This window comes from Sceloporus occidentalis, unplaced genomic scaffold (assembly GCF_023333645.1).
Source record: "Sceloporus occidentalis isolate IW3139 unplaced genomic scaffold, rSceOcc1.0.p SCAF_20, whole genome shotgun sequence".
Classification (NCBI taxonomy): domain Eukaryota; kingdom Metazoa; phylum Chordata; class Lepidosauria; order Squamata; family Phrynosomatidae; genus Sceloporus; species Sceloporus occidentalis.
Window position 1 is genome coordinate 4552899 of NW_028317000.1, and position 19752 is coordinate 4572650.

Sequence of the window (19752 nt, forward strand, 5' to 3'; positions counted from 1 at the left end):
TTTGCTCCAAATGTATCTGAGGAAGTAGGTTTTACTCCAAGCCATCTTCTTTCTTTCCCTTAGTCTCAAAGGGGCAACAAGATCTCTCTGCATACTGTTCCTACAGACTAACACGGCTATATCTTTGAATTGAGTCATGCATTCTGCCTTGGTATACTACACTGCTTGTTTGTGAAGTTCGAAAGCCAACCTTTCCTCAGTGATTTTCACTAAGGCCAGTCACCTGGAACCGGCACCAACACGCCACAGGTGACCTTCCCCATGCGTTTCATAGGGCTGCTTCTTGTCACTTCAATGGAAACCGCGCACTGCTTAATATTTATTTGGTCCATTAGTGGCCCGAAGGTTATTGAAGGGCTCTGACGCAGTGCTTTTCAGAAATGTCAGCTGTGCGCCGTTTTTCCCCTCCTCCTTTTGTGTGGCTTTGTCAGGCTTGAGCCAAGTGACATAGCAAACTCAAAGGCAATTATATCCTGATAGTCTTTCTGCAACATTTCATGGGTGGATAATTGTGTCAGGGACTTGGAGAGAGTTGCATTTGCGTAATGGAAGCACTCACCGGGGCTTGGCTTTTGCGTTTCTTGGTTTAGTAATTACATTACAGTTAAAGAGTTCAGGCTTTTGTTGGCTTCTGTGGGAAGTCTTAGATCGCATTTGCCGTCTCTGCTGGAAAGGCCAGATATGAGTGGGCTTGACAGAGCTCCTGAAGGAAACCAGATGTCTTTAAAGTGCACTAGGCACAGCTATGAGAAAGGTGCACCGAGATAGATGGGAAATCACTGATCACTTGGCATTGCGGATGTTGATGCAATGACGGTTTCTGTCCTTTAACTTCGTTCAGTTACTTCCATTTCCTTAAGTGCTATGAATGCCTGGTCCTTTTTTGCGTTGGAAAATTGGCAAACGCGCACATCTGAGCAACAGGTATTTTAGCCTCCCATACGGTGCCCTTTTTGCCTTGCAGCAAAACTGAATTCACTTTGGCGTAAACAGGCGCACAATGAGTTTGCGGGTACAAATCGACCGCTTTCATCCCGAGGCCAATTGCCCAATTAAACAAGCTTTACCGTTATTGTAAAACAGTGAAACATTAACTCCAAACCCTTGTGAAACCTTGAACAACGCCAGGGAGGGTTTCTATAAACCTTTACGAGCCGAGGAACAGTCCTTTCCTTTGGCGTCGCTCCTGCAACGGGGAGATCGTCCTATAAATTCCAAAACCACTGGGAGCGTGGAAATATGGGCTCCTTTGATATCACAGGTTTTGGACTTAACAAGGAATCGAGGCCCACCATTAACACGCATGGCTATGGTACTTGCTAAAAAAGAAATGCATCAAAGTATTTACTGTAAGGACTGTTACCAAGTAGTTATTTGAAAGAGACAGTAGCAATGGCATTCATTGTAAATAATAAAGGAGGGCAGGGTTGAAAAAGGGAAGCCATTCAGAGGCTTTCAGTCTCCCTCTGTGCCTTTTCGTCCCTCTTTTGCACTTTCCAAAATACTTGTGTTGTCTTTCTCTTTTTGGCACCTTTTTCAAAGAGGAGCTCACAGCCAAAAACACCAGGTTGGGGTAAAGTCCGAATGCAGTGAGTCATGGCTGAGGAAGCTGATTCCAATAAACATTAAATGAATAGCAACCAGCATCAGTGCTGGACTAGGACCAGGGTTCAAATACCCACCTAGTCTAGAAATCCCCTTGGACAACACACACTCTTACCCTAACAGGAAGGTACAGAGATATTGTAGCACCTTTGAGACTAACTGAAGTTATCAGCATGAGCATTTGTAGACTAACATTTCCTCAGATGCATAAGGCGAAGGAAGCTTTTAGTCTACTCAAGCTCGTGTTGCCAACTTCTTTCTTTCAGTTAGTCTCCAAGACCTCTTACTGATTCTGCAGACTAGCGCAACTATATCTTTGAATCCTAAGAGGAAGGAAGGACAGAGTTGCCAAAAATCGGAGTCGACTTGAAGATGCACAACAACAGCAGCAGCGTAGCGGCTCTTCATCCAGTGAGTAACAGCAGGTTATCGATACCACTTGCCCTGTACTTTGCTTGCACCGGCTCTTAAAAGATTATGTCAAGGATTAGCTAAACCCATCGCACATTCTGGAAGCATGACACGCCGAACCGTGCTGCTGTTAACCTCAGTCTCTATAGCAGCAAACACCACACGCAGAGAGCAAACGTGCGCTTCTGCAACCGCCCCATATACGGAAGAAGGAAAGAAGCGGCTTCCGATTCCATGGAAGTTTCTGACAATGAGTCATGCCGATTGCCAATATCAACTGGTACAAAGGTGCGAGGATGGATTGCAGCGAGGAGGAACAAGCGTGTAGGTACACACCCAGAAAGTCTGGCCGGAGGACAGAGATGGGCAGCTGAGCAAATACAGCATGGCTTCACAATCATGAAAGCAAATTTGATGCCTAGTTGTTGCTTCTGTTATCTTGAGTCGGCTCAACTCATGGCAGCTCTGTGGATTGGACCTCTCCAAGCCCCACTGTCCTCCGTTGCTCTGCTTAAATCTTATAGATCCATGCCCATAGCCTCCCAAATCGAGTCTATCCATCTGGTGTGTGGTCTTCCTCTCTTTCTACTTCCCTCCGCCTTTTCCAAGAATTAATTTCTTTTTGTGTCAGGCTGAGCATAGATCCTTTTAGTCCCTCTTTTGCACTTTCCAAAATACTTGTGTACTGAGATATTTCCAAAAGCAACAACAGCCCTGCTGTTTTTGTTCCCAAACTTTGCTTCAACCCTCAAAGTGTCCAAAAACTGGGACAGAAAAAGGGTGACCAAGACACCCTCCTTTTCCAGGACATGTCCTACGTTTCAGCCGTCTGTTCAGGTGTTTCCGTTCTGCACATGACTAAGAAGCATGAATGTGCATTTATATGACTATTTGCAGCTTTTGTTTTGAAACGTCCTACATTTGGCCGTGTCTTGCCCTGGATAGAAGTGGCATAAAGTCCCCGCAGATCACAGTCTGTAGCGGTTTCTCGATCATTTATGAAAGACTTGCTATGATGAAAGCTTTATTGCAAATGGGAGGTGTAACAGTGGTGTCTTTTACAAGCGTCCCTGGAACGTCTTGCCTGCCAAGTAATTGAGGCACACCTTCTGTTGAAATGCGGCGTGTTTTACAGTCGGCCCCCTCCCCTTTTCTGCTGCCTCCCAGTTGGAATTGAACATCTAGGGCTGGCAATGTGCGTCCCTCGGGCTCAGACAAATTACTGGCGATGAAACTGGGGAGTGAACGCCGGTCGTAATTGTGGCCCCAGAGGCATGGAAGTGGGGCCACAGGGCTCCTCCTCACAAGGAGCGTGACAGTGTGGTTCTGGGAGTCGGATTCTGGTTTTCCACTAGATTTCGCCCTCCGTTTGGGTCCCTTTGGCCCCATAAAGCCAGAATAAAGCTGCTTCGGGTCACTTTGGAGGTATACTGTTTCAATGATGCATGCGTCCTAAGAGTCTGGAAGCTGCGCCAAAGCCATGATCTAGTCCTAAGGACTGCAGCACATCTTTGGCGCAGCTTCCCGACTCTTAAGACACATGCATCGTTTAAACAGCATATCTCCAAAGTGACCTGAAGCAGCTTTATTTTGGCCTGTCTGTATGGGGCCTTTGTCTCTTTTCTTTGCCTTTTCTCCAAGGGCCCTGTTCGCACTATACAATTAGTCAGCCCTCCGTATCCACAGATTCTTTATCCATGGATTCAAGTATCCCTGGCTTGAAAATATTCAAATATAGGCGTGTATGCATATGTGTGTGTGTGTGTGTGTGTGTGTGTGTGTGTGTGTATATATATATATATATATATATAGAGAGAGAGAGAGAGAGAGAGATATCTTGTGGCACCTTTGACACAAAGTGAAAGAAAGAAGTTGGCAGCATCGGCTTTCGTAGACTTAAGTCTGCTTCCTCAGATGCATTTGGTGGAGTGAAAAGCCAGACGCAGGCTTATATAATTATATTTTTCTTTCCTCTCCACCAAATGCATCGGCTTTCGTACACTTAAGTCTGCTTCCTCAGATGCATTTGGTGGAGTGAAAAGCCAGACACAGACTTATATAATTATATTTTTCTTTCCTCTCCACCAAATGCATCTGAGGAAGCAGACTTAAATCTACGAAAGCCCATGTTGCCAACTTCTTTCTTTCAGTGAATCTCAAAGGTGCTACAAGACCTCTCTACGTACTGATTCTACAGACTAACATGGCTATATCTTTGAATTCTCTGTATATCTGCTGAGGTCCAAAACATCCGGAGGACCAAAGTTTGGGTATCACTGCTCTAAGCAGTAATAAAGGAAAGGAATAAGAGAGAGACAATTTTCCTGTGCCATTGTATTTAATGATCTAAAAGTGGGGTGTATTTGTGTATCGGATGGATGATTCTCTTTCTCCCTCCAAGAAAGCCCTTCATGGAGATCTAGGCTTTTATTGTGGGCACGCAGATGCAGAATAGATTTCGTTCTACTCTTGTTTGTCGCACCTTTGTGCCCAGATGGCATCTTATAGCTGTTGCTTTGGAAAAGAGGCTCCTTGAGACACTTGTTTACAAGGCTGAGAACAAGAAAGCAGGGAAAGGAGCCTTCTGCATTGTTCATAAAACATGTTCAGCAATTCATGCGTAGAGCAACTGTGTATGTGTATGGATCTGCCATGCCAGATGTCACCCATGAATTGAAAAGGAGTACCTCTGTCTTTCTGTCTTTGGTGGATTTACAGTCTTCTTTTGTACTTTCATTGGGAAAAATATGAAGTGCAATATTTGTGAAATAATGGAAGTTAACAAATGAACACCATTGCAAAAGATGCATGCAATGTAGTGTAAATGGCCAGGCCTCCAGAGCTACCCCCAAATTGTCCATGTGTCTGGCTGAAATAGTGACAACTTTACTTTCTTATGCTTCACTGTACACAACGTTTGTTTCAGGCACAAAAGTATTAAGACATTGTGTAGAATGTTACCATCAGGTGTGTATGAAACATACATACATTTAGACTTGGGCCCCATCTCCAAAATTCGTCATTCACTGGATGCCAATATTCCAAAATTCAAAACACTTCCGGAAAAGGGAGAGACTCGATCTGTACTAAATCTCTCTGTTAATCTAAATAGGATTGTGGGGTTTGTATCAGTTGGTCTCTGCAAGCCAAATGAAAGGATGCCATGCTGTGTAAAGCCGCATGAATGATGCGAAGTTGAAGGCTTTCAGGGCTAGCGCCCATAGTTTTTTGTGGGTTTTTTGGGCTATGTGGCCATGTTCTAAAAGAGTTTCTTCCAGACGTTTTGCCAGCATCTGTGGCTTTGGCATCTTCAGAGAATGCTGGCATGGAAGAGAGTGGGGTCATATATATCTCCCACTCTCTTCTATGCCAGCCACAGATGCTGGCGAAACGTCAGGAAGAAACTCTTCTAAAACATGGCCACTTAGCCTGAAAAACCCACAAAATCTACCTGAATGACTTTAAAGGCCGCCTTCCCTCTCAACACTTTCTCTGACTGGACTTCGATTCCCTTTTTTTCCATATTCAACCCTCTGCCAGGCATCTTGACTCCAGTTTCCAGGGCTATAGCTCACTTAGCAATTCTCACTTCCCAGCATGATCTTTCCAGGGTCTATGTTTTTATAGGCTTGGCTGCCCAGTGTGGAGGAGAAGGAGACCAGAGATGTCTGGAGTCCTTTTGTGACAATTTACTTCTGAATACAAAGCACGCAGCCACAGCTCTTACAACCCTATGGCTCCTCCAGGAGCAAATGACACTCGCTTTGACTGTCTCCCAGGACAAAACATCTCCAAAAAGTCAGACTTGCCGTCTCCTTTGCTGACCAAATTCACAATTGCTACTGGCATCCTTCCAGCCTGCTCAAAATGGAGGGATTATCAGTAGCCTCTGGAAGCCTTGGAGCCAGTATTGTCTGAACAGTGAGAAAAATGTCTTTAAAGGCTGGCCTTTAGAATAAATACAGGTATTCCTCGGTTAACAAAATGGATGGGTCCCTGGGCATTACTTCTGTAGCAGGAGATTTCTGCTCTAGAAATCACATGAGAAGAATATGGCTAGGATCCTCCACCAAAATAAAGAGTGGGTCGACAGGTTTCAGCAACCTTTTTATCCAAAACTAACAACGTGGATATGAGAAATGAAGCAAGCTGGTCAGGGAAGCCTTGCAGAAGTACATTGATATTGAATCCTCTAGAGATCATTGGAAAGCTTCTTTCAGGAGCCTGCATTTTGTGATCATTTCCATTTTGGTGGCCAGACTTAGAGATCAGTGTATTTTTAACATGCGGTGGGAGATTCAGGGTGGTCTTATCTGCTTTTCTGTTTTCTCTTCATTTTGCTGATGTTTGCGTTGCCGGCACAACTGCCATAGGATTGACCAAGGTAGAATCCCGTTTCTGAGCTCAGGCTTTATTGCATTGCTTAGTACAAGCATCCTGTTGCAACCAGCACCTGAAACCTAAGTTTCATCCGCCATCCTTTGCCACCTTCCTAATGCTGATGCTGTTAAAAAACAAACCTTCCAAGTAGACAAGGAGACAGATGGGTGGGATGGAAAAGTAAAAAGTAGTTTTGGGGGATTTGGTAACTGAAATACGTCTGTAAAGGTGATGCCACCGCTGGCTTCTTTGAAATCCTTCCATGAATTCAACTTATTCCCTGATGCCTTTGGCTAAATTCCTTAGTGGTCATCTTACAGCTTAAGTACTTTAGATGTGTTGGTATGCATTCTTTATCTCCTTGTCCCTTACTTTCCTGCCTTTCCTTATCTCTGTCTTTGTAAACATCTGTTGAAATCTTCATTGCATACTTTTTGGGTCTGGGACCCATCTACCTTAGTCCTGTGCTATGTACAATATAAACAAATCAGTGCAAAACATATCAATTAATGGCCTTTTTATTTTCCTCTTCCCTGTTACGCTTTCAGGACAGTGTGAAAATATTAAGGCTGACCCTCCAGCATGACCTCCCTGGGGACAGACGTGAGCAAGCAAAGCCAAAGGTAGGCGCATCTCTGCTGATCTATCTGTGCCCCTTTCTCTGTCATTGGAGCGTTGCTGGAACCCTGGTCTTCTAGAGTTCTAGTCTAACACTCAAACCACTGCATTAAGGTGGCTCTCAGACTTATTGCTAACCTTCTTCTAGAGTTTTCTTGGCAAGAGTTTTTCAGAGGAGGCTTGCCATTACTTTCCTCTGAAGCTGAGAGAGTGTGACTTGCAAGGATCACTCTCACAAAAATAGGTTTCCATGGCTGAGCAGGAATTTGCATCCTGGTTTCCTGAAAACCTGGCCCAATGTTCAAACCACTACTCCATGCCGCTCAAACAATTAGTAATGCATAGATTAAACATACACAATCCTAGCACTTTAGTAACAACAGATTTGAAGGCATGTCATGGTCCTTATTCATGTCCCCATTACCTGAAAGTTGGGAACGGAGTGATTTGTGCCTGTGTTTGACACAAGAGCTACACATATCATGTTTGTTCAGAAAACAAGACTATTTTGATGGCCTAGAACCTACTTGGTGTAACTTGGCTTCCTCTCTTCCTCCTGTAGCCTGTAGGAAGAGCTTTTGCCATGGTGGCCAACCGGCCAACAAGAAGCCACACGCTGGCCTCCGAATGCATCAAGTCCAGCGATGGCGACGAGGAGATCATCAAGGTGCGTGGTTTGTTCTAGTCCTAGAGTTTGGGTTTTGCTATTCTCTTCAGATGGAAATCTTGAAGAAGAGAAGACCATATTAATGATAAGAGAAGACTGTGTGGTGTCTTGGTAGCCATCTTCAAATATCCGAAGGAACGTCATATCGAAGCTGTTGAAGCTTGTTTTCTGTTGCTTCATAAACTAGAACAAGCTTGCAGAGCCAAAAGAACTGCTCTTCTTTTTGTGCTGGAGGGACCTCTCCCTATTCGTTCCCATTATTTGGTTTTGTTTCAGGTATCACTGTTTCTGTCACAGACTTAATGCCCCAGAATGCATTGACTTAGGAGATTACCGCATTACAAAAAACGGGTCTTATCCTCGATGGGATACAGTCGCGTTTTGGAATGCAAGAGAGTTTTATCGCACTCAAACGCCACCACTGCCGCTGTGCAACTGCAACCGTCATGAACCTCGGCCAGTTTTCGAATGTGGGAAGCTCCTGTCTTTGTAAATCGACCGTCTAAGTGTGGCTGGGTCCTTGGCTGCATGCTAGTTGCAATTGCCTGGCGGCAGCAGTGACACCTTTAAATGCAATAAAATCCAGTTGCAGTCTGAAATGTGACTGTATCTAGTCAGGGATAAGACACATTTTTTGTAGTGTGGTAATCGCTTTAGTTAGCTGAGGCTTAGCTGTACCACTTTGGTTCCCCAGCAGTACAATATTGTGCCTTGTTTGCAAAACGGGTGCAGTCTGTTGAAAGACGGTGTCGCCCCTTCACAGCAACCTAACTGTACTTTGCCTCGTCATCACTTTTGGAGTTGTGTGCTTGTCTCGTCTCGCTTTGGGTTCGGTTCTTTTGTATTTGGGCAGCTTTCCTCTTCATGGGCGTTGTGGTTTTTCTTCTGACTCAGGTGTACCTCAAAGCCCGAGCCGAGGATGGGACCAAGCACGAAAAGAGCCTCCATCCATTGAAAAGTGACAGCAATCATCTTCAAGAGGTAATTATAGGCTTTGTTTTTTGGTGGGGGGATTATATACTGGCAAACAACTGGAGGGGAAAGGAGCCAAAATGTGGATGGAAACCGTGACTTGCGAGGTTTAGCTCCCACCAGAATATCAAGGCTCTGTTTCCTTGTGGATTTTCTTTGCATTTGGGCAGCTGAAGAGGCAAGCTTGCTTTTCAGCTTCAGCTGGAAAAGGGAGGCTTGCCTCCTCAGTGACATAGTGCTAGCCAGTTATTTCTTTGCACATTCGTCCACTGAGACGCATAACGGTGGGCACAACAGCATTGCAGTAGGACTCCTTGGGTAATTTGGCAGCCAGGGAGCTTTAGACAAGTTGCAAAATGAAAACGTTGGCTCAGGAAAGTCTCCTGTGTTCAAACTTGGCTAGGCATTCCTTTCGCCTTTCTGGCTCCAAGGTTTTTACTTCAGTAGCTTACTGACTCATGCCTGTGTTGAATCACCGCTGAATACAAATCCTTAATTATTTGACTAGATGGAATGAATCTGGAAGGAACTCCCCCCCCACAAGTCCCACTTAAAGCACACCACACCCTGTGAACATAACCAGGAGGTGTTGGTGGCTCCTTTGACAAAGTCTTTGCACTTCCCAAGTCTCTCAGGAGATACGCAACCTTGCAAAGTGCAGTGTTTTGCCCTCAGTTGTTGTATTCAGGATCTTTGTCTGTACAGATGTTGTCCATCTCTTCTGTGCTCCTGAAGCTGCCTGATATTGGCATTTCCTCCTGGCTAATGTGCCAGTGATGGACACCCTGTTTGTACCCATTAGCTATAATGGTTTCTTGCTTTCCTTGCAAATTCTCCACAGGCCAGCAGCTAATACGACTGCAGAAACTGTTCATTTGCCCTTAGTTGGATCTTAGCTAAATAGATCCCTTCTGTTCAGAAGCAGTCTCCTTTACAATATCAGGTGTTGGAACAAGCAACAAGGGTGAGAGAGGGAGGCTGTTGCCCTCATGCCCGCACAGACATTTAGTTGGCCATCATGGCAGAAACAGGCCTGAGGATGATGATGATCCACATTTATTTATATAATGCCACCGCTGTACATGACATTTTACAAATCAAGTAACCGAACAGTTCCCTGCTCTTGGCTTTACAATCTTGTTAAGACATAATAGGAAAAGGGAGTGGCAGGGTGGAAAGGCATTAAATCCAGCAGATACTGAACTCTACTTTCCTCTCTCTTTCCAAGGCCAGGACAGTGGCAACTTGGGCAGATGCAGGGTCCTTCATTCTGGGTCTAGCCAGAATGCAAGTAATGCTTAGAGTCCTTTTGCCCAAACACACACTAGCACAATGGTTTCCAACATTTGGGCTTCCACTTTGGACTTCAGATCCCAGAAGCCCCAGGCAACCTGGCAAACAGGAATGGTGGGAGCTGAAGTCCAAAAGATCTGGAGGACCAAAGGTTGGGAACACATAAGAAGAACTTGTAAGGTGATGCCAGATGTAGAAAAAATCCCATCTGTGGGTGTGTGCAGAGAATGGCCGCTTCTTAGGTTATTGCCTCTTGAATAAGAGACCGGGGAGCACTCCTGTGATTCCTCTAGATGCCAATTTGGATTGTTTTTTCCTTTCCCGACGCTTCAGCTGGAGAAACCGAACGGGATCCGTCTTCACAGAACTACCTCATATCGTAGCATGTCTGTAAGCCAGGTCTGTACAAAGACTTGTGGGTTTGGGTTGAGGATAGTGCCTAAGTGCAGTTGTCCCATCGTATCCGAGGGGGAATCCATTCTGTACCCGCCACAGATAACAAAAAATGTGGGACCGCAAGTCCCGCTCTTTACTATGGCGGCAAGAAGTGCGCGCGGATGCTAGCACAGCCAGGAGAATGCACCGCCATTAAAAACAATGGAGCTTGTTGTCTGTGGAAGCTCACATCTGCGGATGGCAGGCCAACGGATAAGAAGAGCCGTTGTACTTTGAGTTTTAGATATGTATTTGTGGATTGGCTAGCACAGCTTCTGTTTGTGTTTGTGTGGAGGGGGATGTCATTTTGAGCACAGATTAAATCTTCTCTTTGCAGGATGAACCCACGTATCCTGGAGAAGACATCTCCGTCATGCGCGAGACGACCAAGAGGCTCTTCTCAAAACTGCAGGAGGCCGAGAAGCGGCATCAGTCAGACAGGGCTGCGTACGAGGTGAGAAACACGCAACAGATCAATATCCCAATGTTAGCCCAAATTAGGGTAAAACCATTTTGTTCCATTGGATTTATATTTGTATTGACTCACCATCCAGAAGTTGATTCAGTGCGTTTCTGCTGTCATTGGGAATGACCAACAGGATTCCAACCATTTCCAGTTGGAAACGTATAGCTGTATTGGAGATAGCCTTGGTCCATGTGCAGTCATGATGATCTGACCAGTGGATTTTTTGGGATGGGCAGAAGATCGCTGATTTTGCAGACATTTTGTGAAATGCAATTGCGAGGGCTTCTATTCTTCCTCCGTTGAGGAAGAATAATAATGTTAACCTCTCAGCCTAGAAATCAAGAGTAGTTGTTAAGTTCTACACTTCAATTTAGGGACTCACCTTTCCCTAACTTTCTGGTAGGGATTCAACTATAGCAGTGGTTCTCAGCCTTTAATCTTTTAGGTATTTTGGACTTCAAGTCCCAGAAGCCTCAGCCATCATGTCTAGTGGTAGAGAATTCTGGGAGTTGATATCTAAAATATCTGGAGGGCTAAAGGATGAGAACGACTGAACTATAGGAATATCAATTTTTCAGTCCAGTTCTGCTTGGAAGGGACATAGAAAGGGTTTCTTGACACAGAATTATAGTTATGCGGCTTTTAATAATCTAATAGTATGACAAGGCCAGCGTTATATAGTGGTTTTAGTGTTTGACTATGGCTCTAGAGATTAGGGTTTGAATCCCAGTTCAGCCATAGAAAGCCACTGGGATAACCTTGGGCCAAGTCACATTCTTTCAGCCACAGAGGATGCCGATGACAAACCCCTTCTGCACAAATCTTGCCCAGAAAACCCAGTGATAGGCTTGAGAACCAGCAAAGTATTTTTGGTCTTCAACTCCCAGAACTCTCAGACAACTTGGCGAACAGTCAGGAATTCTGGGAGTTGAAGTCCAAAAGATCCGGAGGACCAAAGTTTGGGAACCGCTGGTATAGTGGATTGAACTGCGATTCTGGAGCCCAGGGTTCAAATCCCCGTTCAGCCATGCAAAACCACTGGGCAAGTCACACTTTCTTAGCCCCTGTGGAAGGCAATGTTGGCAATCCCTCTGAACAAACTCTACCAAGAAAGCATCATGATACATTTGACTTAGGATTGTCATAAATTAAAAAATGACTTTCAGGCTTGCAGCAACAAATAACTGGGCTAGTAACCTAGCTATGTGTATCCCTCAACAAAAGAAGTGTTAGGAGTGTGTGTGCGGGGGTAGTTGTCCTTGGAGGTGTAGGTGGTCAAGCCATTGATATGGATTCTGCATTAGAGTTTACCATGCTGGTTTCTTCTCATTTTGCAGACGTCCATCTCTCACTACCGGAGGGAAGCGGAGCAGTCTGGCGCTGCTCTCAGGAAGGCAGGGCTGGAGCTGGAAGAAAAAGACTTGAAGCTGGAAGAACTGCAGAGGCTACTAACAGGGATGGAGAAGGTAACTTTTGCTTTGGTCGCCACTGCTTCCCCCCTTCCTCCATCTTGTGACTGGCCCAAAGGTATCTCACAGTCCAACAAACTGGGGTTGTCCTCTTGCTTCCATCTTGGTCTTGAATAGAGAGGACACCATGCTATTAACTTCCATCTTTTCGTTTTCTTGTGGAGTCTGTGAAACCGTTTTACCATTCACAAAATGAACTTTAACAGAGACAAAAATGTAAGGTACCACATCTAGGTAAGAAAAACGAAAGGCAGTAATGCAGAGTGGCTGACAGCTGGCTTGAAAGTGGTATATGTGAAAAGCATCTAGGGGTAGTAGTAGACTACATGCTGAACATGAGCCAACAGTGTGATGTGGCGCCTAAAAAAAGCAATGCAGTTCTATGCTGCATTAATAGGTGTATAGTGTCCATATCAAGGGAAGTAATAGTGCAGAAATAATCCAGTTTGAGACCACTTTCACTGTCTTTTGTTCTTCTGCCTTGTCTTTTTTAGACAGAAACGTTTCTCGCTGGCACTGTCAAGGGAAGCCTGATCTATTGCGGCAGGAGCTTTCCTGCAAAAGAGGGTCAGCTTGCACCTCAATAAATCTGTTTGTCTTGGATCTGTCACAAGGCAGCCTCCCTTCTTCTTCTCGAAGCTAGGGAAATCGTAAAAAGCCTGAGAGCTAAGTGTACCTTTTTAAAGACAAGTGATATTTCAGGGCAGGGGGGATGGTGAATATAATACGTTCGGTGAGTAAACAGCTCCACGCTGATTTTACTTTGCTTCTTCAAGACATGAGTATTTGGGAGTTTTGTATAATGGAGAAGCTCTGGACTGGGAGCTATATAGCTAGCTTCTCTCCTGGTGTCCTCCTTCCCTGCCTTTGTGGATAAACTATCTCTATGACAGTCCTTGAGACACTTAAAGAGAAGACACTTAAAGAGAAGACCCCTCGGTCTACTCTTCACCAGCCTGAACATCGTGCCCAACTCCTTCAGCCTTTCCTTGTATGTTCTGTTCTCTCTATCTCTTACCGTCCTTGTTGTCCTTCTCTGAACCTGCTCCAACTTGTCTATGTCCTTCTTAGAAGGAGGCGCCCAGAACTGAACACATTATTCCAGATTTAGCACAAGATGCAGTGCAACTGTTACTTCCCCTCACATGGAAGCCGTGGCTCTGTTAATGCAGGCTATAAGATAGCATTTGCTTTCTTTTCTGCTGCATCACACTCCTGGGTCATGTTCAGCTTAGGATCAACAATAACCCCAAGGTCCTTTTCACATGCATTACAGCTCAGCCATCTATCTCTCATCCTAGAGATGTGGTCTCAATGAACCCCTGCATAAAAATTATTATATCTACCACAATAAAAGGGTTATTTTTTTCTAACCGTGATTGAGGAACATTTAGCAGTCCCTAGAGTTCACGGGAACCTTGGTTGAGAACCCTGCTTTTAACAGCTTCCCATGGCACTTGTGGGGATGGAAGGGCCATCCACCCCCATGGCTTTCTGGCCTCTTCTCCGGCCGAGCCCAGGCTGAAGCTTCCTTAGGTGTGTCTTTTTGGCTGTTGGCGAGGCCTGCTGTCAGATACGGCAAGCCACGGCAGCTGTCCCAACTCGCTTTCAGGAGCACCAGGTTCTGCTGCAGAAGATGAAAGACGGCGAATCGGAGCTGGAGCAGTTGAGGAGCCTTGAGAGAGACAAGCTGGTGGAACAGGAAAGGTGAGGAGCTTGGCTCACGGATGAAGTGTCGGGTGGCTGAGATGGAGCTTGGGTGTGGTTCCCTCGTGTTTGGGGAGGACAAGTTTCTGTTGGCTCCTGAAATCTGCCCTGCGTACCCTCCAACTGGTCCTGACTTGGCAGGGACAGTCCCGATCTATCCCCTGCCAACTCACTTTTCCAGCTGGTTTAAATGACCCTGATTCTCTTTCCTCCTCCCACTTTCCTTTTTCACCCCCAGCTTATTTGTGTTGCTGCAAACAAAATTCAGGGTGCAAAAGGGGCGAAAGGGACAGAATTAACTAAGTGGAGAGGAGAGGAGAGGAAGGGGCAGAATTTTGCCCTTCCCAGTAGGCTCATCCAAAAGCAAAGTGATGCAACCTCTCCTATCTTGTCTGTTATTTCTCACTAATAAAATTTGTCATCTTGACCGCAGTCTGATATTGTTTGGCCACACGTGTCCCAGTTTTCATTGCAAAATATTATAGAGTATGGCACTTTGGGGTCAGGGATTATTTGGGGAACAAAGGATTGTCTAACACAGATCTGCATTGAATGTGCTGCTTCCTCCATCTGAGAGAAGAGGGATGAGCGCCTTTGCAAACTGGAGCCCCAAAAGGATTTTTAAAAAAGAGTTGTCATTGATGATAGTGTTTGGGATCCTTCTTTCCAGGTCAGCCAAACTGGAGAAGGAGGTTGCCACCTTGCGGGAGAAGATCCACCACCTCGACGACATGCTCAAAAGCCAGCAACGTAAAGTCCGGCAGATGATCGAACAGGTTAGTGTCCAGCTGTGAGGAATTTGGCCTTGCCTTGAGAGCTGCAGCGAGAGATCTTGAAGCTTCCCTATGTTATGGAAACTCTCAGCCTAGAAACCACTTGCATATTGTTTTGAGTTCCAAGATGGAAGAAAGACATGTTGTCAAGGATATATCCTAGAAAAACAAACCTGGCAGTGGTTTCCATTAAGTAAGACTGGGACAAGTGTTGGCGAACCAGTGCGGTGTGGTGCTAGGACTGTAGGAGGCTGGGGTTCGAATCTCCACTGTGTCGCAGAAACCCACTGAGTGCCCTTATGCACATTGCCTGCTGTCAACCTGAGAGGAAGGCAATGGCACACAAATCTTGACAAGGAAACTCTAGGAGAGGGTTGCCATACTGCAGCCAACTTAAATAGTAATTCATCTTTTAAAAAGTGCCCTTTTAAGGCAGGTTGATTTGGTTTGAATGTTGGAGTAAGACTCTAGGACGATTTGAATCTCCGCTCAGCCATGGAAAATGAAGTGGGTGACCGTGGGCAAGTCACATTCTCTTAGCCTAAGAGGAAGGTAATGACAAACCTCCTCCAAAGAAATCTTGCCAAGACTGCCCTAGGAGAGGAGTGACGTAAGTTGGAGAGGAGCTGAAGGTACAAAAGCGATGGCAAAAGGACATCTAGTGGTGGTTTCCATTACTCAAGCCAAACCAGGCTGAAGGTTGAAATAAATTGGGGGGGGAAAGAAGCCACCCAGAGGCTTTGAATCTCTCCCTTTCCTTCTCTCCATCCCCTTTTTACATCTTGGCACATCCATCCGTCTAGACAGCAAAGAGGAACTAGTGGCCAAATGTCACAGAAACCAAAATGGCCAGATTAAAAATAAGTCTCTCCAGCATCTAGAGCCCCAGCCGCCCCGGTCACAACTATCTGGGTGTCATAGCTCATCCAAATTTGGGGACAAAAATTTGGGTAGCAGTGCTCCAGATCACAAATTTAAGTCAGGTGGCCCTCCAGACATTGCTGGATTGCAAGGCCCAGCAGCCAGCATAGTCTATGGTGCTGAGAGTTGCACTCCCAACAACATCTGGAAGGCTGCATGGTACCCACTTCTGCTCTAGATGTCCCTTGACTTAGACCCATTGACTCATGGCTGAATGCCTTCCTTTTGTTTTGCCAATTCAATTTATTTATGTCCTGCCCTTCAGCCATGCTGCGAATTTTAAATTCTTGTTGCTTTCATTGTTGCAAAGCCGCTTTTTGAGTATCAAACTGGGGAAAAGGTTGGATTTAAGTAGAATTGGTGATGATTTGGACCTCAGTCTTTTCCTTTGAAGACTCAAGTTAAACCTCTGGGCACTGTTCTTCTCCACAGCTTCAGAACTCCAAAACCGTGATCCAGTCCAAAGATGCGATAATCCAGGAACTCAAAGAGCGAGTGGCTTACCTGGAGGCTGAGGTAGGTGGTCAGGTCCCCTCAAAACCCCTTACTGGCCTTTCTGGAAGGTAGGAAATGGCTTTGCATGGAGTCAGACTTGGGCCAGTCATGTCTCCAAATGAGGGTTTGGCTCTCCAAATGACCTTTGAATAGATTCCCAAATATTGGCTGTGTTGGAAAATGCTTCTCAACCAAGCGTTCGCTTTACACTTCCTTCTCCCATTTGCTATTGGAGCAATGGGTCTTTAAGTCAGACTGCCATGGTTCCATCTTAGGGAATCTTGGGATTTAAAGTTTGGGGAAGGGTATTTAGAAAAGAAAGCTCTAGTACCTCACTAAACAACACCTCCCAGGATTCCATAGAATGCAGCCATAGCAATTAAAAGTGCAGGTCTGGTACTATAATTGTGAAGCAGTGAAAATGGAATCCTAATGGTATAATTGTGAAGGGCCCAATGGTCAAACAGATGTCTCTTGGGAAGGTCATGACCTGCATCTCCAATCTATCCCCCTATCTTTGGTATTTTGGGGTAGACTGCCTCTGAACCTGGAGGTTTCTGCATAGCTATCATAGGCATCTGCTGCCCTCTGGTGAGGTGCCATAGTTCTACACAAGGCATGCTGGATCAGATGTGTCTTGAGTTTCCCAAACTCGGTAGTCCTCCAGGAATGTCCAGCTGCAACTTTCCAGCATCCTCAGTTGATGCAGCAGCCTTGGGTAGGACATCTTAGATGCTTAGCCATTTGGGTGCATTGCTTCCCTTTCTTTTCATGGAATAAGGTCACGTGTGCAAAGACTGGTGCCAGGTGTGGGTTTTTGGGGTACTCAGTGCCAACCTTATTCTTACCCAAAGGACCTACAACCCTGCTTGTAATTCTGTGCTTCAACCTTGAATCAGGAACTTTAACATTTTCCTCAAGGGATGGAGATGGGTGTTGCTGATGCTTGCTTCTTTTTGTCCTCCTGTGGATGATGGTACATCTTTTCCTAATGTTGCCACTTTCTATTTTTGAAGAACCTGGAGATGCATGACCGCATGGAGCACCTCATTGAGAAGCAAACCAACCCTGGGGGCCCCAGCGCCAGGTCCCGCTCGAAATCGGAGTATGTCAGCAGGTGAGTGGTTGGGAAAGAGATTGCCCCCTGTTTCTTTGGGGGGAAAGAGAGACCTGGGAGTGCCCCCCTCAGAGAATAAGCAGGTCTTTTCTACAGGCTGGTTTGGCCGCCTGTTTGGGACACCTGCGTTTCGGCAGTGAATGTGCATTTGCACAGTTAAATCTACATTACTTGGTTACATCCCATTTTGATTGTTATAACCCATTCTATGTGGGGCTGCCTTTGAAAAGTCTCAGAGCTGTTAACTGGAGCTGGCTTCAGGGAGCACACAACTCCCTTGTTGCAATGGTTCCAATTCCAGACATAGTTCAGCTGCTTTTGACCTAGTAATCCCTATATTGCTTGAGTTCAGGTTATTTGAAGGACTATATCTCCCTTTATGAGCCCACTAGAGCTCCAAGATCATTTGGAGAGGCTCTTCTCTCTGTCCCACCACCTTCTTGGGAACAAGGGGGATAAGACCTTCTCGGTGGCTCCTCTTGGACTTTGCAATTCCTCTCACTGAAAATTTTGTACCAGAGGCAGAAATAACACAGAAGGAATAAGAAAACGTTCCTGTACTGTATAGAAACAAGTGCGGTGGATAACAGGGCCATCCCTGTATCGGAGTGCTCACATTTATTTCTCTTAACGCACATCTCTTTCTCTCTCCTTCAGCAAAAGGCTCACTAAGCCTGCGGGCCCCAAACCTTTGCCTCTCATCCGAGTGGTCGAAACATGAATCTCGAACTCGGCTTCGCTGTCCTTTCCCTCTGAAATGCCATAAGATAAAGGAACCCACTACAAGCTTGCGGGACTCTAGGCCATCGCTAGCTGCTTTGCCCTGCTGTTCCTCAATGGGAAAAACACCGGCATTGAAGGCTGCCCGAATGTGGAAGAAGCACCTTTCCCCACCTGGCGCCACGTATATCAGGATGAGATGTAGAAACGTACAAGAGACAGTGGCGCATTAAAGGCAACAAGAAGAAACCTCCCTCGATGGATCTCTTCCAATAGTTCTGTGTAGCTGGTTGTTTTGGGGAGGCAGTCCTTTGAAATTCTCCCTTAGGCCCCCTTCTATATCTCTCTTTTATTTGCCCTGTTCAGTTCTTTATGTCTCCTTGGCAAATAAAGTCAGATAGAAGCATGTCTGGGTTTGATAAACATTGAGATAGGAGAATGTATAGTTCGATTGACACGTAATCCGTTACTGCTGCTGAGGTTGTCCTTCAGATTAGTCAGAATAACATTTGCTATTAGAGCTATTAGTTACTAACTGAAGAGACCCTTTTGGGTTTCACAAGAGGAAGAGAAGGGAGGAATCTGCAACATCTTGCTGCCTCTGCCTTTCAAATATGCCATTTTCTCCTTATGAATGTCGACCGAAGTGAAAACTTGGGTTAGTTCCACCAGCCTTGGAGAACCAAAGCCCAGTCCGCTTTGTTGGATGGTCACATCGTACTGTGATATAGGGAACTGTTTCGTGTCATGTAACAGCAGCGTAGAGTGTGTGTTTGTGTACATATATATATATAAATAAATGCCAAGTTGTGTTTAAAAGTGCGACATGTCTGCTTGAATCTCTGGTCTTCATCTCCTCCCCGCAAAATGCCAGAATCTTTCTAGACGGATGATTTGAGCAAGACTTGGAGTGGTCCTAAACCAGGTTTAGAGGAGGTTTAGAGGCACAAATGATCCAAAGGCACACAGTAACCAACTCTTATCCTGCCTTGTGGCATCTTCCTCCCATGAAGTTCAATCTCTCACTTGTATTTACGGTTTAGCTGGGCAATTGCAAAGGACTGTTTTGGCGGCATGTTTTGGCGCACCTGGAACGCAGCTCTGGTCCATCGTGGCTACCATTTTGGATAGTTTTCAGATGGCTTCCCTCTATATTTATCCTATGTAATGTCCATCAAATTGGTTTCAGATTGATTGATCCCATTGGAAAGGAGCACAGCTGCTGAGCATTTGCAAACACTGAGTCGACCGCTTCGCATTAGCCCATATGTGTCGGCAATAAAATGTGTGCATTGCTGTCGCCCACTTTGTGACTCCATACCACCCACGATCTCTCTCTTGTGTAGTAAATAAAGCGACCACAAAAAACAAGACACACAAAATGTTCATTTCACTTGCTGAAGGAAAGGCATTTCCCTAAGATCTAGTCTTGGGATCTTGCACTTAGGTCCGAAACACACCGCAGAAATAATCCTGTTTGAGACTGCTTTAGCTACAGAAGGGTAAAGGTCTCACAACACAACACTTCCCAGAATTCCCTAGCATTGAGCAACACTTCTGGATGTCTTTGCAGTCTGGATTTGTGGGAAAGGGATGCAGTGTATAATTTGTATCTCTCTATATGTGTGTATATGTTTATACACACATATATACACACATATACATACACTGTCTGTATATATAGTAAGGGTCATGCTTTTTGC

At 45.4% G+C, this 19752-nt stretch overlaps 1 protein-coding gene across 3 annotated transcripts in view; it reads left to right on the forward strand.

Annotated features, from left to right (window-relative positions):
- Window positions 1-18894, forward strand: part of TUFT1 (tuftelin 1) — a 28035-nt gene extending 9141 nt beyond the window's left edge. Inside the window, exons 2-12 of one of the 3 annotated variants that reach the window (XM_089483040.1) lie at window positions 6945-7019; window positions 7577-7681; window positions 8576-8662; window positions 10280-10345; window positions 10719-10835; window positions 12185-12313; window positions 13929-14023; window positions 14694-14799; window positions 16150-16233; window positions 17229-17329; window positions 17987-18893. In XM_089483040.1, the coding sequence (XP_089339166.1) occupies window positions 6945-7019; window positions 7577-7681; window positions 8576-8662; window positions 10280-10345; window positions 10719-10835; window positions 12185-12313; window positions 13929-14023; window positions 14694-14799; window positions 16150-16233; window positions 17229-17329; window positions 17987-18050 (1029 nt within the window). In that variant the 3' untranslated portion in view covers window positions 18051-18893. Of the gene's footprint in view, window positions 1-6944; window positions 7020-7576; window positions 7682-8575; window positions 8663-10279; window positions 10346-10718; window positions 10836-12184; window positions 12314-13928; window positions 14024-14693; window positions 14800-16149; window positions 16234-17228; window positions 17330-17986 lie in introns of all 3 variants that reach the window. The other 2 variants (XM_089483042.1, XM_089483041.1) reach the window with 2 other exon arrangements.
- Window positions 18895-19752: the final 858 nt, after the last annotated feature.